Below are 23,366 nucleotides of genomic sequence, written 5' to 3' on the forward strand. Positions count from 1 at the left end.
GAGAGTTAATTTGGTAGATGCGTAGAGTGTTTGAGTAGATAAAGAATAGAGTTAACAAGCTTTAAATTTCCAATGAGAACATTGATGAAATGAGGTGCTATTTTGTACCTCACTCTACTAACTGAGTGGATATCTTTGGGTCTAACTCATTATAAAGCTAGAAGGACTTCAGAGCATCCCCTGGCCACTTTTCCTAAATTTATTCCATAAGTATTTACATAACCATAGATGTCCAAAGGAAGAGCATTTTCATATTTCTTTTTTTTTTAATTTATTTTTTATTGGTGTTCAATTTACTAACATACAGAATAACACCCAGTGCCCGTCACACATTCACTCCCACCCCCCGCCCTCCTCCCCTTCTACCACTCCTAGTTCGTTTCCCAGAGTTAGCAGTCTTTACGTTCTGTCTCCCTTTCTGATATTTCCCACACATTTCTTCTCCCTTCCCTTATATTCCCTTTCACTATTATTTATATTCCCCAAATGAATGAGAACATATAATGTTTGTCCTTCTCCGACTGACTTACTTCACTCAGCATAATACCCTCCAGTTCCATCCACGTTGAAGCAAATGGTGGGTATTTGTCATTTCTAATAGCTGAGTAATATTCCATTGTATACATAAACCACATCTTCTTTATCCATTCATATTTTGTTGGACACCGAGGCTCCTTCCACAGTTTGGCTATCGTGGCCATTGCTGCTATAAACATCGGGGTGCAGGTGTCCCGGTGTTTCATTGCATTTGTATCTTTGGGGTAAATCCCCAACAGTGCAATTGCTGGGTCGTAGGGCAGGTATATTTTTAACTGTTTGAGGAACCTCCACACAGTTTTCCAGAGTGGCTGCACCAGTTCACATTCCCGCATTTTCATATTTCTTAATGAACTCTGGAAGCTGGATCTCCCACTTATAGGACAGAAAAGGAAAGAAAGAAGCAGAAATTTATTTAGTATCTACTATATGCATGAGCTTTTTGTAATATTTAATTTTCTTGATTACCCTTTAACGTTGCTATTTCCCCAATTTTACAGAAAGGAAATTGTAGTTCAGAGAGGATAAGTAACGGACTCGTTCCAGATCGCACAGCTAGTGAGTCCTAGAATTGATTTCTGCTTCACATTTGCTTCTCAGCAAGCTGAATTGTAACTCCTAACTCTTAACTGTAATAAAAGATCAGGACTTAAACTGTTTTATCTTTTGAAGTTCTATTTTCTTGTTTCTGTGAACATACAAAGAATGCATCATTAAGTACTTTGTATTTAGCAGATGACAGAGTCCACATAAAATAGCCGCTGAAAGGCTACCCAAAGGCAGCGGGACTAATAGCCAAAAAAGGTCACTGAAGTCATCCATAAGGTAGTCTAGCCTCATTGTGACTGTAGACTTCTTTATGGCTTTAGGGATTCAGGTTTTTTATTTATAACTTTGCCATTTGGCCAGTTACTTCCAAAAAAAAAAAATTATGTAGGAAGAAGGTTGTGAAGAGTGTAGTCCATGTCTACACCTAAAACAAAGTATTTTAGTGTGGAATTCTGAGTGGTGTTCCAAGGTGTCTGTAGTCTTGCCATTAAAAATCATGTTTTCCTTTTCAGCTTAAAGAAGTCTTCTGCAGAACTGAAAAAAATATTAGCCAATGGTCAGGTAGGTATCATTACATATTAAAATTTTCTCATAGCTGTAACTTGTTACTGCCCAGTTTTTGTATCCATAAACTTAATATACAGATAAAGAGCCCATGAATGTCTTCTTGTCATAAATGAATTACAATGGCTTAATTTGATTGGCAGAACAATTTGCAGCACGTTTTTCAAACTGTGCTAATGGGTTTCGCTCCCAGCAGATTGAAGCACCATGCACACACCCTGCTGCCATCTCAGTCTAAAAAAAGTTAATCAGTTCTGAACAAGTGTGTCAACCCATGGGTTGTTGAAATGGCCCTGCATCGGGAGGTGACTGCTGCTTTCATTATCTTTGAGGAGAAAAGGAAAAACTGTTACTTTCTTACCGTGGCTCCTTCTTTTGTCCTGAAAGGAACACTGGCGTTTTAGGGAGACACAGTAACAGCAGACCTTTGGCATTTAAAATTCTTTGGCTTGAGAAGCCCTTGGTTTGGTTTGCCTGGTGGACTGGCCATCCTGAAGCCGAATGACCTCACCCAGCCAGTGAGGGACAAACGGGCCTGCAGGCCAGTTATTTCTCACTAATTTTGATTCAAGTAAATGGACACATCTGAAATATTATAGTGCTTTTAAACATACACTGGCAAATTAAGCTACCTACAGGGTCCTCGATTCTTCAATAGCAACATAAATGCGTTTTAATGTTTGTTATAGAGGAAGCCCTTTGATAGCCTTGGAGGCAGGCGCCTGTCCATTGCGATCAAGCCTGCCTATTAGGCTCTATTGACTGAGACATCTGTGTCACTGCAAATAAAAGACTCTTATTGATTTTCTTAACTGCTGTTCACTTCCTGTCCATGTTTCGAAGGCTGAAATCTTAATTATCTCAGATGCTTATTCAGTGCCTTCACACGCTGACCTCTCCAAGGCTCATTGGCATTTCATGAATCAAGTACTTGTAGTGGAGCCCGTCAAGAAGACAAAGCTGGGTCCTCATGCTTGTCCTTTAATATCACCTGTAACTTTGTGGCCTAATAGATGTGCATGACTTACAACGGTGACTGTAGGGTAGTGCTTCTGGAAGCCTACTTCCTTAGCGCAGTCTCTTGAATACAGTTAGAAAAAATAAGTTGATCTGGTTCCAACATTTGATCATCATCCAGAGTGTGTGAATTCTAGTCCTTAGATATTCTGTTTACAGCTAATGAGAACCTGGTGATGTGCATGTACATCTTGATGGCCTTAAAATTTTGGTAGTGTTTACCTAATACTTTTGACTTGAAGCAGCCAGAGGTTGGTTTGGATTGAGGTCTGCAAATGCATCCCCCTAGTGCCCTGGATGTGTTCAGAGCCAGTATGAAACAAAACCTGATTGAAAGCAGCAACTTTGAGCCTAGAATATTTACTTATCTTCAACATGCTTGCATTCCGGTTACTAATTGTAACTTATGTATGAGTCACTTGCTTTCTTCAGCTGGAAAATATATTTCAAAATTGACATAAATTAAGAAGCTTTAACTACATTTGTTCAGCCCAGGCAATGGAAAATAACCTGTCATAGATTCCTCTTTCAAAGATGAAAAACAGTTTATTTCCACCACAAAAAAATGAGCATTCTGAAATGTTCCTAGTGTTTTGACAACAGACCTAGTACCATAAATATCTTAGTGGTCTCAGTTACGAGGTTCTCTGTGGTGGAAGATTGTTGTAACGATGATTTTTGACACTTAAAGATTGTTTATTGCCCTCCCTTGGGAATGTGATAACCCCACGTTCAACACTATGGTGTTTTCTTTCTTTCCAGGAGCAGCCTTCATTGTATTTACTTTCATTCACATGAACAAACAAAACAAAAACCCACCTTTAGAAGTCTTCCTAATACCTCCTTGTACTAATTTCTCAGTTCCTTGGTGCTATAGGATAACTAGAGAGTGAGCGAGATCGCACTGCAGTGAGGTAATGTGCGCAGCTGTGGTGTCAATAAATTTCTGGGTTGAGCACTGACACCACTTGATATGGAAGATGTAAGTCACATTTAACGATACTTTAACACTTGAGCATAGTTTTTTATTTTAGTGGTTTATGCTCTCAAGCATTAATAATGATTTGCCTTTCCACTAGCCTCCACTTAGATTTAATAAGGAATTCATATTAATCATTAAAAGAAAGGGACATGATTCTTCAAGATAATCAAATATTGACAGGTTAGAAATAGCTTTCTGCCTGGGTTCATTGATATAGGTTATGTGATATAAATATTTATTTCTTTTCTGTCACTCAGAGTAAATGCCACCAATTGATTCAGCATTGATATAGTGTCAACAGTTCATAAGAAACATTTGACTGGCTTGTGTTTTCCGATTAGTCTCTGCTCTATAAAGTGGGATTTACTAAATCTCTCCAATTGTCTGCTCATAGAGTGTGACTGCTTTCTGAAACCATTATTGCTTCGATTTGTGAAGCAAAGGTCTAGTGATAGGCCTGGTTTCTGTCAGACCTTTACATATAAAATAAGGATTAATTGAGCATTTTTATTTTAATGATTTATAAGCGATAGGTACTGATTCATCTTAACACAGGCAGACAATAAGCAAAGAATATTTTCTTTGCTGATCCATAATTGAATTCCATTTCATTTTTCTCATTAATTTCATTAATATTATATTAAATCAAGCACTTTTTAAAATTTAACATACAGTCTTTGGAATGGAGGCATTGTTTTTCTTTTACCGCTTAATGTTGGAGGGTTCCTTTCTTTTCCTAGCTTAAAAAAAGCCAAATCATCAGATATTTTGGGCATGTTTCATTGAGACCTATAAATCAGTACCACTGGTATGTTTTTGTGATGTGTTTTTCCCACTTCCGTTTTAGTGTCGTATCATTTCTTTAACATTGGCCCTTGATTTGAAACTGATTAGAAATGGCCCAGGAGGTCAGCTTAAAGGATTATAAAAGTACACAGTGACCCCAACCAAGGATGAATGACTTTGACCTTTGCATCTCTAAAGTTGTTTTTCCTCTTTTTTGTGTTTTAGATTTTGTAGGAGAGAGTCACACTATTTTCCTATTCTTGATAAATCAGGTATAAATATACTGAGAAGCTATAGTTCATACAGATCGTAGAACTAATTCTGACCCTGCTGCATGTTTGGCGCTTTTGGGAACTTCAGCTGCCTTTGGGAAAATTTGTTGTGTTTAGAAGGGTGAAAAAAAAAAAAAGAAGGAAGAAAAATATGAATTCTCCTGTAAAATTAGCTTTAAAAGTTGTATTATCACCATTATATAAAACTCTTATATTCTTATGATTCACCTTACATCCTACACAAAGACCAAAACATAAGTGAGACTGTATGGAAGTCCACACTGCATGACACCCTCCCCTCCCCACACACACAACCCATGGGTTGTCCTGTCTAGTCCATGTTTCTTTCCCAGCCCCTGACTCTCCTTCAAGTGGAGCAGAGCCCAATGCCCATCATTTCTCCTGGGTCATTTGCTGTCTTTCAGTTGACATGTAATTATAACTCTAATGGCTTTTACTTCTTCTCTCACATCTAGTATTCTCTGACTTTTATTTGTTTTTTTTAGTCAAAACAAGGAAACAGTTATATTTAAAAATAACTCAGTATCGGGGCAGCTCCAGTGGTGCAGCGGTTTAGCACCGCCTGCAGCCCAGGGTGTGATCCTGGAGACATGGGATCGAGTCCCACATCGGGCTCCCTGCATGGAGCCTGCTTGTCCCTCTGTCTGTGACTCTGCATCTCTGTGTGTGTGTCTCTCATGAATAAATAAAATTAAAAAAAAAATAAAAATAACTCAGCATCTCTATTGAACAAAAACTTTATTTCACCTCCTTTTTATATAAAGAGCTATGTGATCTTTGAAACATTTCTCTTCTTAAAAACAAATACCACAGCTTACGGAATTGCTTTTAACTTGTGAGTGCCTTTCCTTTGGTTCTTTCCTTCCTGTGGGCCAGTGATGGGGGAGGATGTCGCTCCATACTTAGGACATTAGCTGCTAAGATGGCATCGAGCAGAGACTACTGAAGGACAGAGTTCTAGCCTTGACTAGTTGTTACTGACTAGTTTTATGACCTAATTGGGCTTTGCTCTTGGAATGCTGTACAGTTCTGTGATTTTTGTGATACTTGATCCCAACTGTAATGTTTAAATACTGTAGGCTGTAGACACATAAATCCCACCTTTGTCTCAAAACAAACACTGTTCCTGTGCTTCATTTTGAAAAGTTGAATTAATATGCTATCTAAAGAAAAAAGACAACAATGTTATCAACTGTTAATTGATCCCATTAGTGATTTTTTCATAGTTAAGAGCAAAGATTTGAGTAACCCATTTTGATCAGAGATTTGAAATTCTCAAACGGTTGTTTATCAGTTCATGAGCTTGGCTCTAATGGGTTTCCTTTAAAAAAAATTTTTTTATACAAATACCATTTGCATACTATATAAAAATTAGAAAATCCAAATAAGTGAAAAGGAAAAGAATCTGATTTTTTAAATATAAAAATCTGTCCATCAGTTCATAGGCCAGGCAAAGGTCTATAAAACTTTAAAACATTGGAGAAACATTTTAACTATCTTTTTATGGATACTGTCTTTTTAAGTGAGATAGTTTTAGGACTTTCCCTCCAAAAAAACCACTTTTATCTTTATGAGGCTCTTATAATCTTATTGTCTGAGGGATTCCAAATTTCTATCCTTGAATTTGTTTACCCAGTGCTTAGCACACACACACAAAATATACAACATCTCTCAGCCCTTCCCCTGTTGGCTGCCTACCACTCCTGGTCAGGTTGGAATGCTGGGGATGTGCGGTGGACAGCTGCTCCACTTATATTGTCAACCTCTTGGGTATTAGAGGTTAAAAACAATGTCAGGATTATAATGGTTGAAGCTGCTCAGAGACATGCCATACTTGCTTCTTTGCCTTCTCTTCTTCCAACAAAATTCCACAAAATCAAGCCCCCTGCAAAGTCCTAGGTCCATCCCAGTGTGTTATTGGAATGTGTAATAACAATATGTCTTGGTTTGTATATTTTTCTGAGAGGAGATTACTGGTCCTTTTATCTGGAAGGCCCTGATGGAGTGGTAGAGGGGATGTAGTTTTGGGGTGTGATTCCCCCAGAGCCTGAATCCTATATGTACTCCCTGAAATTTGTTGTCTTAGAAATTTGCTTTGGGACCTGATGAGGGTGCAGCTTGTTAGGCAAGCTAATGGGATGAATGAGGTGGTTAAGAATGCTGTTTAGACTACCTTGAGAGATCTTTCGAAGGAATTAGTCTATTTGTACTGGCCAATAAATAATGCAGTTTATGTGTGTCTCCTTCATACCCACTGATCAAAGTAAACCCAGTAAGAGCCCTGCTACCTTAGTATCTCAAGTGACTTGATGTGTTCCTCTTCTTCATGCTATTTAAAACATATCATTTGGCCCAGAATAATGAAGTTTTCTTTCTTTTCTTCATGTTCTGTCTTTTATATAGGTTAAAATATGGCTTCTTTTCTCTGCATTAGTAATATAAAGATAATGAAGAACAAAATTTCCCTTAAATAGGAAGATAGTTGCCAGTTTTTCTGACTTGTCTATCATTTTGCCTCTGACCCTAAATATAGTAATTAGCTGATTGCAAATTGCATCAATCGGGTTGTACTACAATTAAATTTGGTGTTGAATTGGCTTTTACACATTAATCTGTCAATATTCTTTTAGGGATTTGCAGAATGCCTTGGAAAGGAAGCTGTTTCTGTTACCTGCACTATATTCCTAATTATCACGGCTCTCTGAAGCTTCAACCTCAGAAATGTATAGAAGAAAAATATTTCCCTTGATAAATGGAACCTCGTTTTATTCAAGTGGTGGATGTTTAGAGCAAAATATTTAAAGCTTTACTATAATGGTCTGAAAGCAAACTATTTTTTTTCCAGGTGATATTGAATTAAAAACTCCATCCATTTTCTGCCCATGCAAGGCAATGCAATTCCCTGGAAATTGATTTTTTTTTTTCAGGGCTTACTATGGCTTTTCCCAAGCTTTAGCTATATGGAAAATAACACTTTTATTGAATCCATTTAGTGAATAAAGTTGGCAGTTAATTTTTAAGCAACTGGACCAGTGTGTAGAAAATTACTGAATGCATCAAATATAATCTGACTGGTCTTAAGGTCATTTGATAAATAATTTAGGGAGTTCTTTAAAACTCTAAAACACTATTTTGTGGACCTGAAATAATCAGCTACTATTCACAGTACAAACGAGAGTAGTAATTGTGGTGTAATAGTTTCACAGAACTGGGGAAGATATGCATGCTGTTTAACATATTAAATTATGAAAATGACTTGAGTTTATAAGAATCACATGCTTATATGTTTTCCCTTTCTGCATTGCAATATTTGACTGCATGTGCATTTGAAAGTGCACTAATTTGGGCCTTTTCCATCAGCGTAATATGATTTCTACCCAGTTACCGCTGTATACTAATTTACTGTTTCCAAAGAAAAGCTCTATCTACTTCAGGAAAATCATTAACATTATTCAGCTAGTTTGTTTAATGTTAGCTAAGAGGTCACCTAAGGAGTTTTTAGGGGCTGATTTACTTACAGATTGTGCATTAGATTACCGGGCGTGTGTCTGTGTGTGTGTGTGTTGTCTTCCCAAGTTTGACTTTGGTTATGTGCAGTGCTATTTGGCATTGGTTATGTGTAGTACTGGGGACTGTGTTCTTATCAGTATCTCTGACCTGACCCTTTTGAGCTATGTTATATCATTCCATTTTGACACCTTTTATCAAACTTTAATGAAATGACCCAGGCAAACAAATTGTCATTAAACTTTCCATCACTTTGTCCCTTGGTATCGTCTTTTATAAATTGGACAGCAAATGTTGTATTGATCTTCTCGTTCTTGCAGCTGAACTTGAAATGACCCAGACTGCTTGTTGTTTATGGCCTAGAGTTGCTTTTCCTTGACATTTCCATCCACAGCATGACACCCTTTTTGTTTTTCTTTCTTTCTCGTGGAGATGAATGAACAAGACATACGGTATCGAGACACTCTTGGCCATGGCAACGGAGGCACAGTCTACAAGTGAGTAGTCGATTTTGTTTAAACTTTCTATCCACTTTTGCCAAATGTGAGCACCCAGGTTCTCCATGGCAAAGATTTTTAAATGACCACCAGCACTTAAATGTTATTTCTACTTTGACTCCAAAATTCTGCAAGGCATCTATTTTCTCAGGAATTGCTTGGAAAAGTGCATTTATATTGCCTCTTTAATATTTCTCTGTCTGCATCTCTCCTGGGTGAGCAGTTAATAGTCCACCATTAGCGAGTATACCTTTAACTGGCCTGAAGTTTAATGCATTTTTTTCCTTCACTCTTTCACACCAGTTTTTTAAAAACTTGCCAGCACCCTGTGCTAGTCCCCTGCCCTTTTACAGCTGTGCCCAGTAGAAGACAACCTTTATAAATACCATTGCTGTGCCCTGTGTCAACACTGTAAGTTATTAACAAGCCCTCTTCCTGTTGTATTTCCTTCTCTCCTCACCTGAGTCCCGAGAGAGTTTCTACACATTGATGAATATGTTAAGTTATAAAATTCTCCCAAATTCCAGTAGCAGTGATCTTACCCTAAAGGACTGTTCATTTTCATATTAAAAAATGCTAACCATAAAAAATAGTTCTCTCGACAGGGAAGTCTTTCTCATGCAGTAGTGCAAAGTTTAAACTACATAATGTAATATCTGGTACTTAATAGTCTGCAATGGTGTATGAAAAATATTCCAGTAGGAATTAAAAAATCCATACTCTGTAAGAAAGCCCTGAGGGAGTAATAAAGCTTTCCTCCAGAGAGCTGTTTTCCATATATACACTGACTCTGCATCACATTATAATTGTGTTTTTACCTTAGATGTTTTAACATTGATATTAATATATATCTTCAAAGTTGTGAAACAATTTATAATTGGTTATTAATGTTCTTAGAATTTGAAGTGCTTGCTAGCCACGTGACTATAGATAAAAATTGCACTATTGCCTGGTGACCATGAAGGGTCACATCCTAAAATCCCAGAACATCTTCCACATATAGATGCAGCCTTGGCATAGAATTAGCTTTCTTAGGGTTAGAAGCTTCTTCTAGTCAACTGACTTACTCAAGACTTCAGTCTTCTCTGCAGGTAGAGCCAGGGTATGAGTCCATTCTCCTGAATCTAGTCCCTTAAGAACTTATGTTCATATATTTGGATTATTTTTTTCCTACAGATGATTGGGTATTGCGAGGAGTTGGTCTCTGAAAGTTAAGTACTTCCACTATGATAATTCAGAGAATTAAATAACAGCATATTGCTTACATGATCCTGAGGCCCTGCCCGTAAGATGTTTTATGCCTAAAGCATCTGATGGGGGAAATCCCTGGGTGGCTCAGCAGTTTAGTACCTGCCTTTGGCCCAGGATGCGATCCTGGAGTCCCGGGATCGAGTCCTGCGTCGGGCTCCCAGCATGGAGCCTGCTTCTCCCTCTTCCTGTGTCTCTGCCCCTCTCTCTCTCTCTCTCTCTCTCTCTATGTCTATCATAAATAAACAAACAAATAATAAATAAATCTTAAAAAAAAAAAAGAAGCATCTGATGGATTTGAGTCACTCTTGTCCTTCCCTGGGTCATACTAGCATTCCTTCCCAAGCAGCTCCCAGGCCTGCATAAAGAACATCTCTTCATCTTACTCTTCTTCTTAGTCTTAGCTGACTTGAATGTTTACCCTGTTTTGAAAGTCCTTGGGTTCAAGTGCCCTTAGAAAGGAAAGAAGAAGGAACCTGCATGTTCTGATTTGCTTCTCTTGAGTTCCCTGTGGGGAGCAATTTTCAAAGCCTCAACCTTGCTTTTACTAATACTTTTATGCTCCATAGCCAGATGTAATAAAATAGGAAAGATTTCTAGCAATTTTTCAACTTTCTGGATTCCTTTTCTGACTTCAAATGGAATTCAAAATAATTTCTTTAGTTGCCTAACCTATTCATGTGTTCTATTTAACCAGATGTTTAACTCGCAAGCATGTTCGTATTTTGAAATTGAAGTTCTATTGTGAATTTGCCATCCTGGTTTATTCTAGGAGGGGGAGAAACAAGACCGCCAAGCTCCAGCAGATGATTTTTATTAGAACTAATATCCCAGATGTTAAGATTATGTATTAAAAATAGGTTAATAACGAAAAGGGGAGGGGAAATGGAAATAAAATGCCCATCTACCAAGGAAAAGTTACAATATACAATCATGTTAGTTTTTTTGTGTGTTTGTTTGTTTTTTAAAGGTTTATTTATTTTAAAAGACGGGTGGAGGAGCAGAAGAGGAGCTTAAGATTCTCTCTTTTTTAAAAGATTTATTTATTCATGAGAGACATAGAGAGAGAGAGGCAGAGACACAGGCAGAGAGAGAAGCAGGCTTCATGCAGGGAGTCCAATGTGGGACTCAATCCCTAAACTCCAGGATCACGTCCTGAGCTGAAGGCAGAAGCTTAATTGCTGAGCCAGCCAGGCATCAGGCATCCCTTAAGACTCTCTCTTATGCAGACCGTGCTGAGTGCTGAGCACTGAGCACAGAGCCCAATGTGGGGCTCCATCTCAGATCCCTGAGATTATGACCTGAGCCAAAACCAAGAGTCAGGACACTTAACTGACTGAGCCACCCAGGCTCCCCAAATCATGTTAGTGTTTTATTCTTTGTTTAATCATGGTGAGAACATATAACATAAAATTTATATCCACACCATTTTTAAGCCTACAGTTCAGTGGCATTAGGCACATTCATATTGTTGATCACCATCCATCTCCAGAACTCTTTTCATCTTGCAAATCTGAAACCTGTACTCATTAAACAGTTAATTCCTTGTTTGCTTTGTTCATGTTTTTAGCTAAGATGCATGGCTAGAAGTTCTCCTTTGATTAGGGCCACATTATCTTACACATCCTTAGCACAAGTTCTTTAACTGCTGGAATGCTACATTAACATTAGCAGCTTACCCTGAGTTTGTTTATTTATCTCTGCTAGTGCTCAATATGCATGTTGTAAGATATTTTTAAAAGTTTTTTATTTTTAAAAAAGATTTATTAGAGAGAAAGAGAGAGAGCACATGCTCAAACTGGGAGAGGAGCAGAGAGAGAGAGAGGAAGAGAGAGAATCCCCAAGCAAACTCCATTGAGTGCTGAGCCTGAGGTGGGGCTCCATCCCAAGATCCTGAGATCCTCAGCTGAGCTGAAATCAAGAGTCAGCTGTTCAACTGACTGAGCGACACAGGCGTGCCCCGCATGTTGTAGGATTTAATATGTTTTTGACAGTGGTTGTTTTTGGAGGGTGAGTGGCAGTAATGTGATCATTTTAAGGCTTTATTTTATGTAGTGTATTTCTTATACAAAGAAGACATTTCATTGATCTTATTGTTTAGGTGATTCTTAAGAGGAGAGAATGTAAAGACACCAATTTGCATAACCACTTGTCATTGATCATTGATCTTCATTTCTGCATGGGTTTCAATTGTATTGTTCTTATATCCCTGGCTTTTAGTTCAGCCCAAAAAAATGGTCTAATCGTCAAGAAATGAGAATCCACTTTACTAAAGTCTCTATAAAACTGTTTGATGTGTTATGATTGACTTTCTCCTACACTAAGTTTACCTTAATGGTGTTGACTATAAAAACTGTGATTTTTTTGAAACAAAATGATTACATTACAGGCTATGCTACATAAACTAGATGAAGAAAATATTGGAAAATCCACTCATTGGTAACAAAACTGCCTAATGGGCCTATTTAATTTTTTTCTTGTAAAGTATAATAAAGCTAATAAATGCAAAGCAAAAGTTTAATATTTCTTATTTGCTCCACTTGATGGGATGTTGTGAATTTCAAGGGATAGGACATCATGTGTAGTTGCAAAAATATATTGTTTAATAGTTGATCACATTTTCACCGTTTAAGACTGGATGTTCCCCCGAGTTATACAGTATGAAATTCTGGACCCAGACATTTAAACCAAGGGTATTGTGGATGCTGTGCATAGTCCCCTGCTGAGTTATTCTCTGTATTATGATAATGACCCAGGCAGGTAATTTTAAATTGGTATTTCTTGGATTACTAATTTGGGTGAAATGGATTATAAAGGAAATACCTTGGACTAAAGTGGAGTTTATGCCTAGGAAGAGTAATAATTTAAGAAAGAAAATGAATGTACTTTCATTATGGTTCCATTTCCCAAAATGCTGCATGTTGCTCCCAAAAAAACCCCAAGTTCAGGAATGACTCATATTCTATCCCCCTCTGAGAGACACGGTGAATTTTGGAAGTTTTGAGAAAGTAGAGAACAGTATGTGTTGTGGTTAAGTGTATCCTGTATCTGCCACTAGCTGTGTGACCTGTGGAAAGTTACATAATGTCTTCTGCCTCGGTTTGCCCGTGTGTAAAATGGGAATAATAACATGTAATAAGGTTGTCATGAGGTTAAATGAGATGTTGCATAGAAAAGGCTCAGCACTATGACCGACTAAATGTTACCTACTGGTTCAATGGTAGTGCTAATAATAGAAACATTACTAAGCCCTGTGCCTCCTACACTTACTTGACCATGGGGCTCTTTTTTTGAGGAACATCTACAAACATCTCAGATGTTGAACTGTGTTAGATTTGTGTTTAATTACCTTTAAGAAATTCTGTATTATATTATGATACATACACCTCTATGTTTCCTGCTATTCACTAGTTGTGTCATGAATGCGGTTTGTTATACCTTATATATAATGATTGTTTAGAAGTTCCAGAGTATTTTCTCTTTTATCATAGTTTATTTTCAGATTGTTCTAGGACACCTGGCAAAATGTTGAGCCCATTTTACCACTGGAAAAAGCTAGGACTCATAAGCATTTGGCCACTCAACTGCAAAACCAGAATTCTAGTGGCTCTCCTCTTCACTTTGTGTTTTTCCCCTAGGCCGTGTTGTTTCTCAAGGTCAAGCAGAATCCATTGTGTTTCCTTATATTTTCTAATGTGCTCAGCACAGTCCCAAGGATGGAATAGATGCTTTATACATGTTGACTGAAATGAGAATGAGGCAAGTGGGGTTTTTTTCCAAAGCAAGTTTTAGTAGGCCTTTTTAGTTGGATTCTCCCATTTCTCTCATATCTAGCTAGTTTTAGAGCTTGCATAATTGTTTTAGCACATTCACCTGGAAGAATAGGAATTCTAAACTAAGGGCATATATTTGAGTGATGAATTTTCTTTTAGGTGTTAAAACCGAGTACTTGGCATCCATTAACTCAACATCAGAGTTACTGTCCTCTTTTTTTTGGAGAGTATGTCACATTGAAATGAAAGTAATTAACAGGCCCACTTACTTTGGAAACATCCTATGATAATGAAGGCCAGTCACTCAGATTCTTTGCTCCCTCGGGGCATTGTTTGATGGAGTCACTTAAGCTCTAGGTCCAGAAATAAAGTAATATTTAACTCTTAGGATTTAAATCATGCTAATAAGTCAGTTAGCCAGCAAGCACTTAGGGATCATCCTTTATTTTTTTCCTTAATGTAAATCAGTCAGCCTAAGACTAGACTCAGATTTTTGGTCCTGTATTCTAGTGTGTAGGTGTTTGGAAACAGTAATGAATTTTCTGCCTCCGGTCCCTTTCTAGTACATTAATGGTCTAACCTGGATTTGGGGTCGGATTTTCTCAGTGATGAGGAAACATGGTGTTTTGAAGATTGGATATAAACCATTATTTAAGAATTAGTTTGACCATATCTAGAGACAACAAGAAGAGGGACAGGATAATAATTCTCAAAGGGTTGGTCTCTCCTTCTCTCTTTTGTCTTATCCATTTTATGAGATATTTGCCGGGCAGTAGGTGAGGATGGTCCTTGGAGATAGTAATTGAGATCACGTGAACTATTAAGTTGTATTCTGCTCTTGTAATACAGCTGTAGAGTCCAAGGAAAACATTATATTTGTGGTTTTGGAGCTGGAATTTTATCAACTCATTACAGTAACATGATGTATTTAATGAAAACCAGAAGCTCTGGTGGTCAGTTATGTAAAATGAGAAAACACATGAATTGCTGTCTAATTAAATGCTGTTTAGTAAACAAAATATGTCAAAACATGAGATTCCTGAGGGGAAAGCATAATAGAAAAAGTGTCCTTAATGAAAATACTGGGAACCACATAGTACCCAGAAAGCTTTCACTTCTCTTTTACTGGCCAACCTAAAGGTGCCAAACCAAATCAGCAGTAGGCCTGACCCCTGCTTCTCTGCCCACTGTGTCGGTGACCCCATTCCTTTATATTTTTTCCCTGGGGTACATCTTGTAAATTAAGAGTAGTTTTTAAGTGGTTTTGATATTGACCCAAGAGCTAGGGTGAGTGTTTGATTTATTTTAACTTTAAATTTCCAATCAAACGAAGAGCCTTTTCCTTGCCGCCAAGATCGTATTTTAAACAAGCAAACAAGATATCATCTTAATGCAAAATTAAATACTTGCATATGGCTGGATTGTGTTAAGGTATCATGTGACAAGCAAGGATATTAATATTTCCAGAAAATCAATGAGTATTTGTCAAATAAAATTAATTATGAACGTTTCCCTCTCTCGTTCTCTGGGCATTCACCGATACAGGTTTGTTTCATATGGTAATGTATATTGTATTGATTAGAATCTAAAGAATGGACCTGAGCTTGTGATTCTCTACACCTTTCCCACCTTTGCTTCCCCCATTCCGTGTTCCTGTAACTTCACACGTGCTCATATGCATTATGGCAATGATGGATTATTGGCGTCCAACCAACATGACAGGATGTTACAGGTCGCTGAGCAGAGATTTTCAGACTCTGTTTCCACCCAAATTAACTATTATTGAAATAGTTTATTGAGATTGAAGTATTGATCATTTTCTGCTAACCTTGGCTTAAGGGAAGGAAGAGGAGGTGGAGGTGTTCTTAAAAGACACTAAATTTAATTTTAAAAAATCTCATTTATTTAGCCTTTTCTTCTTCCTATTTTATAGCCTCTATTGTTTTATTGCTTGGAAAAGGGTATCTTGGCTTTATTTTTATGACAGTATAATTATACTTCAGAAATGCACTTGATTACTATGGGTAACAAAATTGTTCTAGTATATTGGTTTGGCCAATATTGCTATACAAACAACTTTTCAGTCAATTGAGTCTGGTAAAAATCAATACATTATGGTAATATTTCAAGTAAGAATTTGCTGAATCGAAGTATTTCAACACCATCTCCTTTCAGGGAAAAATAGTTTTAAAGTGGCAAGACTTTCTTCTAATATTTTATTTTAGAAAAAATGCTTTATAAAGAAATTGAGGGATGCCTGGGTGGCTCAGCGGTTGAGTGTCTGCCTTCGGCTCAGGGCTTGATCCCGGGATCCAGGATGGAGTCCCACATCGGGCTCCTTGCAGGGAGCCTGCTTCTCCCTCTGCCTGTGTCTCTGTCTCTCTCTCTCTCTGTGTCTCTCATGAATAAATAAATAATAAAATCTTAAAAATAAATAAAGAAATATAAAGAAAAATATATATAAAGAAGTTGGAAGTCCCCAAGCAGCAGTGATTGTGAACAGATAACCATTAGCACACTTGTGTTCCTATAGGGTGGAGGAGATCTAGTTTTCCTTTCTCTGGCTGCATTAAGTGGGTACATCATCCGGGTTTGACTTCATCGTATAGCATTGCCACTTTAGGATTCATGTGTCTCGTTCTGGGTACTGAGTTTCTTCTACAGAGAGATGTGGACAGTTCAGAGACCAGCCAGAGAAGCACGGGGAGAGTTATAGGGAGCTTGGGAATTGTGCCCCCTAAACCCTCCTTTGTACATTCCTTGAACAGCCTCATTCTGAGTGCATGTTGTGTGGATGGCACCTTGCTGGTGGGGGAGGAAGGCAGCCTGACTCTCTTTGGACCATGTCCAGGCAGATGAAAAAGTAAGTATGGGACTTCACAGTCTAGGGCACCTGTCTGTATGTGTGGCCTGTACACAGGCCCTGAGTGGGGTGCTGAGGCAGGGTGATGAGCTTTTTACTCTTTCCTCAGAAGGAATCAGTAAAGGCCTCATGGAGGTGAGGTGAAGGAATTGGCCAGCTTTTATCTGAAGAAGAGAAAATTAGGGCTTCCATGACAGCTGACTTTAACAAGTCAAAAAAGCATTCCTGTCGACCAAGGAACAGGTTTGCTTTGTGTGTTTCTGAAGGCTAGCCTCAAATTGTTCTTCTGCACTGCCTCTGCCAGCCTACCTTGGGTTAGAGTGAGTGGTGTACTCCTCCTCTTGTTCTTCCCACTGGACTGTCTCTCCTAGAGGAGAGCTGTGTCCCATGAGTCTGGGCAGGCACCCTAACATGGCTGAGCACTGCATCCCACCTACTGTAGGAACTTGGGCACCGATTCAAGAATTAACCTGCAGGGGCAGATTCTTCACAATCCAAGGATGGATGCAGAGTACTGTCTGTTGCTGGGTAGCTCTGGAGGTGCGAACCCACTTCCCTTAAGCAGAACAACATGACTGGTGTTCAGAACCACTGAGATGGAAACCCTGGGTGGCGCAGCGGTTTGGCGCCTGCCTTTGGCCCAGGGCGCGATCCTGGAGACCCGGAATTGAGTCCCACGTCGGGCTCCCGGTGGATGGAGCCTGCTTCTCCCTCTGCCTCTCTCTCTCTCTCTGTGTGACTATCATAAATAAATAAAAATTTAAAAATTATTTAAAAAAAAAAAGAACCACTGAGAAAAGAATTCCCACTTAGACCTGGACATGACGTGATTACAGAGGTCACTCCTAAGGCCAGAATTAATTCAACATTCACCTGCTGTAAAAGTATTATATCACGTGGTACTTGGTTTTATTCTTTAAAAGTTGGTTTTATTATCTGTTCATTTATTCATTAAACAAATACAGTTGACACTTGAACAACACAGGTTTGAATTGCATGGATCCACCTACATGTGGATTTTTTTTCAGTAAATATAGTACAGCACTGTAAATGTATTTTCCTTATGATTTTCTTTCTTTCTTTTTTTTTTTAAAGATTTTATTTATTTATTCATGAGAGACAGAGAGACAGAGAGGCAGAGACACAGGAAGAGAGAGAAGCAGGCTCCATACGGGGAGCCTGATGTGGGACTCAATCCCGGGTCTCCAGGATCAGGCCCTGGGCTGAAGGCGGCACTAAACTGCTGAGCCATCCGGGCTGCCCCCTTTTATGATTTTCTTAATAACATTTTTTTTTTCTCTAGCTTCATGTATTTTAAGAATATACTATAAATACATGTGACATACAGAATATGTGTTAATTGACTTCATGTTATCAGTGAGGCTTCTGGTCAATGGTGGGCTATTAGTAGTTAAGTTTTCAGAAAGTCAAAAATTATATGTGGATTTTTGACTACCCAGTGGTCAGAAGCCCTAACCCCCATGGTGTTTTAGGGGAAACTGTACTTACTGTCCACTCTTTGCCAAGGACTGCTCTAAGCACTTACAGTCTAGCAGTGAATAAGAGAGACAAATCCACTGTGCTCCTGGACCTCACATTTGTGGAGCACACAGACTGTAATCAAGGAATACTAAAGTAAGATGGTGTCAGACCTTGCACATGCTGTAAAGAATGTAAAATCATTGCTCAGCAGGGCTTCTCTGAAGAGCCGATATTTAAGCTCAGACCTAAAGGACAACAAGGAGCCAGTTGTAGGAAAATCTGGGAGAAGGACCTCCCAGGCAGAAGGAAGCACTCTGGCAAAAGCCCAAAGGTGGGCTCCAACATGTTGTGTCCAGGCCACTGTGGGTGTAGTAGAATGAGCTCAGGGGAGAACAGAGCTATGGGACAGAGGCCTGACCTCACTAGATCTGTCAGACCTTGCTGAATCCTTCCTATGAAGGTTACCCCCTTTCTACCAGTGAGGTAGATAAAGCTTGGAGGGTTTAAGGGGCATGCACAAGGTCAAATCAAGACTAAAATTGAGTTATCAAAACATCGAGTCATGCACCTTACAAATACAAAATTTTTAGAAGACTAGAAGTCAAACCAAGGGTTCGTTCGTTCTTTCTCTTTCTTTCTTTCTTTCTTTCTTTCTTTCTTTCTTTCTTTCTTTCTTTCTTTCTTTCTTTCTTTCTTTCTTTCTTTCTTCTTTCTCTTTTTTTGATTTTCTTTGTTTGTTTATTTATTTGTTTATTTATTAGAGACTAGCTTTCAGAAACACACTCTCCCCCCACACACACACATGCACATCGCAGGGGAGGGGCAGAGGAGAGGGGAGAGGAACAAGTAGACTCTGCACTGACCTGGCTCCTTCTTGAGCTCATGACCCCAAGATCATGACCTGAGCCAAAACTAAGAGTTGGACATTCAACCAACTGAGCCACTGAGGCACCCCAAGCCAGGAGTTTTCTATTTGCCATTCACTTTCTGACTTTCCTAATTTTTAATTCAAATTAGTTTTGGATATAAGATATAAATAATTCTGAAAGTCAGTGCTGTACCATCTCTAGTTAATTTTAGAGGCTCTTTAGGAGCTGTTAAAATGATCATTTCTTGGCTGACGGAGCTATTGCAGCATAGCTTGTTATTCTATCCTTTGGGTCTCTTTCCTTATCAAAAACTCAGAGTTTAATAATTGAATCCCTAGATTAACTGTATGGTTATGCTAGTGGAGGTGGTGCATTTCTTGATTTATGAGACACATTATTTTTTTTTTTTTTGGTATTTTACAATATCCAATGTGTTAGCAAAACGTAGTGTCTTGGTTGGCATATAGCACAAGCAAATATTTGTACACCATAGCATCTAGGGTATTTACCTAAATTGCTTTTATGGGAAAATAATTCACTGAAAATTCCAAAAGACATTTAGTGTGTATAACTTTCTTTTTTTTTTTTTCTCTGTTGTTCTGTTGTTAGTTACTTAGATATAAGAGACTGTGTTTCTGTTAAATTGCCACCTTACCAGAGTGAAATATGTTTTGGTTCTGATTTGTGCACTAATGTTAAATTGGAGGAGCAGATGACCAAATTAAAGGGGAAATAGCAATAGGTACTTAGGTTGTGGGAATTAAGCATAAAGTTTCTTTAAACACTACTTTGCTTTTTAGTTGTGACTTTGTATTATGTTATCCTCTTAACCCTAAAACTTCTATACTTTTCCATGTCAATATTTGTGAAAGAAAGAAAAAGAATGTTCAGTATTATTGCTAAAAGCAGAGTTCATGGTTTTTGTTTGGTGAATTCAAATAATGAAGTGAAAAATGTTAAGACAAAATTAGAACTTGCTTTAAGGCACAATCAATATACCATTTTAACAAGCTTAGTGTATTTGGAAAATACATATTGTATAAGGTTCTCAAACATTCTGATTCTATTACAACTGCTAACTATAGCAGCAAAATGTAACAATATACTTAGTCAATAAACATAAAACTAATTAAACTGTAATTAAATTTTCAGAAACGTTATCTAAAAACTATGAATAAAATATATTTTTATATTGTCTCAGCAACAAGATGGATAGCCAGTGAAACTTTGGAGTGGCAGGGAAAAGCATACAGGGGATTAAATTACAGAATGCATTTTTACCACAAACACATGTACTAAGTTAAGGTTCTGCACACCATTTATTTCTTCTTCCTTTTAACTTTTTTTGAAGGCAATTCCTAGTGAGTCTGGCAGAGTACAACAGCTGGGGTAGCTGACTAAAAGGGCAAATGAGAAGTTTCTCTGCATCCCTAGCAGCCCCAGTAGGTTTCAAGATCCTGCTGGCCTCCATTATATCCAAATCACAGGAGGTGCTCAGACCTCCAAACTGGGCCACCATCACACACCCAGGGTTGGCCTCCAGTAGCACTGAGATATAGCTCAGTAGAATAGGTATCACTGTCCTCATTTGACCCCGTGAAAAGACCGAAACACCACAATTAATAGATTTCCCTGAGTATTCAAAACAAGACAGGGATAGAACCACCACCAAAACTCATACTTCATTGTTAATAGTCCCTTCCTGGTGCCCTTCCTGGTGAATAATTCCACTTGGTTCTATGAGGAACTAAGTACGTGCAAGTCTAAGAATTTCTGCAGGTGTGTTCTAGCAAATATATTACAATTGTACTTTTTACTTTTGCATCAGGCACATGTACCTTACAGATGACCCATGTGACTGAACAGCTATCTTCTTTCCTTCCCTAGAGCCTGTAATCTTAATTAATCTAATGTCAAAAACATTAATGCTTTCTAAACTCGAGTCATTTCAGCATATGATTCTCCAGAAGTTATATCTGGGTTTTTTCCTTGTCCATGATTTTATGAGTGCATTTGTGTATGCCTTTAAGTCATTTTGGGGACCTCTTTCATGTTTTTGGCTGCTGGTTTTTACAAGGAAGTTCATTTTTCTCCTCCCACACAGACTCCTCTCCCTTTCTCCCCTCCTTAATCTTTAAAAGTCTATGTGACATATTTAAGCCTTAGTCTCCTGAATGGATTTGAGGAGACTATCTCTTGACTAGTCTCAAGGGACTTTATAAAACACAATGTTGCTTCATGTATGAAGAGATTGATCCAATATAGTTTTTATAATTTTGGAAGTCACTAAAGATTCTTCAGAAAGAATGTGGTCGAACTGAATTTAGAATCCAAATGCTTTTCCTTCTTTTGTCCAAAACATAGCTCCTCAATACAGAGGCACAGTGCCATGTGCAGAGAAGTCACTCAAATTCCTTCGTGTTATTGGGTTTAAAGATGACAGTCCCCAAATCGTAGAAGGTATGATGGTAGTTTGAGTGTTCAGTTTTTATGTGAAAGGACAAGTCCCTTCAGGTTTGTTTTGACCCTAGTCATGATATGCCTGTTTCATGAAGTCTGTTATGCACAAAAGTGCACAAAATGAAGATAAAGTGCCTCTCTCCAGCCTGACAAAAGCCATTCCTTTGCAGAATGGTAGCTGCAGCGAAAGTAAATAAATGAATGGACAGCAATCACAGCCTAGTTGATGAAACTGTTCAATTAAAGCACAGGCATTTACATGGTGTAATTTCCCTAAATTGCCAATGAGCCCCTTTAGACACAACCAGTGTTCAAATTGATTTCAGCATTGATTTTGGCTGAAGCTGATAAATTTCTGCTTGTTAGTTAAAGTAATTTTGCAGAAGACTTTGTACTGCAGTATTGAAGTGTTCATTTAGCTGATGGTTAAAAGAGGAGTTATTTACAGAGGCCTCTACTGTTGTTCTGAGATGGGACAATTCCCCAATCATCTTTTACTTTTAATTTTTTAGGCTTCAGTATACCAATCAATAGGTGATTGAAACTGATTAAAACTTATCCAACCAGCTGCCTATGGCAGTTTAATTAGAAGCTGGATGATTCTTAAATTAAAGTTGTCTTGTTTTCATTGCATAGCCATCTTCCAGAAGAGTAAGGGACTAACAGTGCTGAAAACCTAAAGTCTTGCTTTGTCGAGGTATCTCACAAGTGTGAAATCACTCAATAGCTATTCCTAAGGCAACTAAAAAATGTATCCAGAGGCTTTGGCCTTTATAGAGATTACAAGTAATAATATACTTACTTGTTAGCCAAGGAATTTTTTGTTTTTCTGGCAAAGGGATAACCTGTAATGTCATGAGATATGTTAAAGAACAGCTGTTGGTGATGTAGATCTTATTTCATAAGATGACCACTTGAGATGATTTTTTAAAAATACTGTAGTACAGGATAAAACTAGCCATCATGATATCCTATGCATCTCTCTGCTGAAAACCATCATTTTATTTTGTTTTGAGGTCTTGATCAATCTCCAGTGAATAAAAAACAAGTATTATATAAGTACATGTTGACTTTTCAACAATATTGTGGACAGGGTTATAGAAGAAAGATTTTTGCTTTGGGAAGAGTCCTCATACTCATTTTCTCTAGTCTGGAACAATTTCTTGAGTTTTTAATGGAAATGGGTTAATATTTCTGTCATAGGGGACATATTACATCTTGTACTACAGGGAAGAAGGGAATAAATGGCTCACTTTTCAGAGGTGCATTTACTCTTTGACCCACTAGGGTACTATTTAGTGTTCTAGGAGAGGTAATTTAGTAAATAGTACCCCAGTGGCCTGAAGAAGTTAATGCAGCTCTGAAAAGTGAGTCATTCAATCGATTTTTCCTATTGCTTTTTAAAAATCAACACTGACCATATCCAGAGAACTTTGAAGACAACTTGAGTTAGAGGATCTAGAAGCAATGCATTTGTGTTTGCTCAGGCTTATTGGGGCATGGCGTTGGATTTGGCTTCCAAGGATTTGAATCCTCTAATGCTTATCAGAATCTTGAAGCAGTTCTTAACCCCATCAAGCTTTGGTTTCCTTATCTATAAAGTAAGGATAATAAGAACAAGAAATTTTTGTGCAAATCAAATAGCTTCTCTCTATAAAAAAAGATAAACTATGAAGCACAATAGAATATTAATTACTAGCTTATGGAGGTTTTCTGAAATAGCCATTCTTGTTTCTGATTTTAGAAAGTGATTTATTGTTAACTCTTCACTAAGAAACTGTGAGCAGATACTATATTGTAATTAAGTCATTTCAGGGGAGAAGTGTCCCAGGTCCTTAATCCTCGAGGTGATCCTATTTTTCCCCATGTCCTGTATTTGCCTCAGTCCTGTATTTCTTTCATTGCCATCATTCAGCTTTATATTTCTTGCCTCTCTGTT

At 38.0% G+C, this 23,366-nt stretch overlaps 1 protein-coding gene across 8 annotated transcripts in view; it reads left to right on the forward strand.

Annotated features, from left to right (window-relative positions):
• The window catches only part of MAP2K5 (mitogen-activated protein kinase kinase 5), a 255,259-nt gene that overhangs the window by 46,868 nt on the left and 185,025 nt on the right, over window positions 1-23,366 (forward strand). For all 8 annotated transcript variants that reach the window (XM_072809330.1, XM_072809331.1, XM_072809329.1 and 5 more), the window contains 2 exons: window positions 1,599-1,647; window positions 8,668-8,732. In XM_072809330.1, the coding sequence (XP_072665431.1) occupies window positions 1,599-1,647; window positions 8,668-8,732 (114 nt within the window). The remainder of the gene's footprint in view (window positions 1-1,598; window positions 1,648-8,667; window positions 8,733-23,366) is intronic.

Source organism: Canis lupus, chromosome 32 (assembly GCF_048164855.1).
Source record: "Canis lupus baileyi chromosome 32, mCanLup2.hap1, whole genome shotgun sequence".
In the NCBI taxonomy this organism is placed as follows: Eukaryota; Metazoa; Chordata; class Mammalia; order Carnivora; family Canidae; genus Canis; species Canis lupus.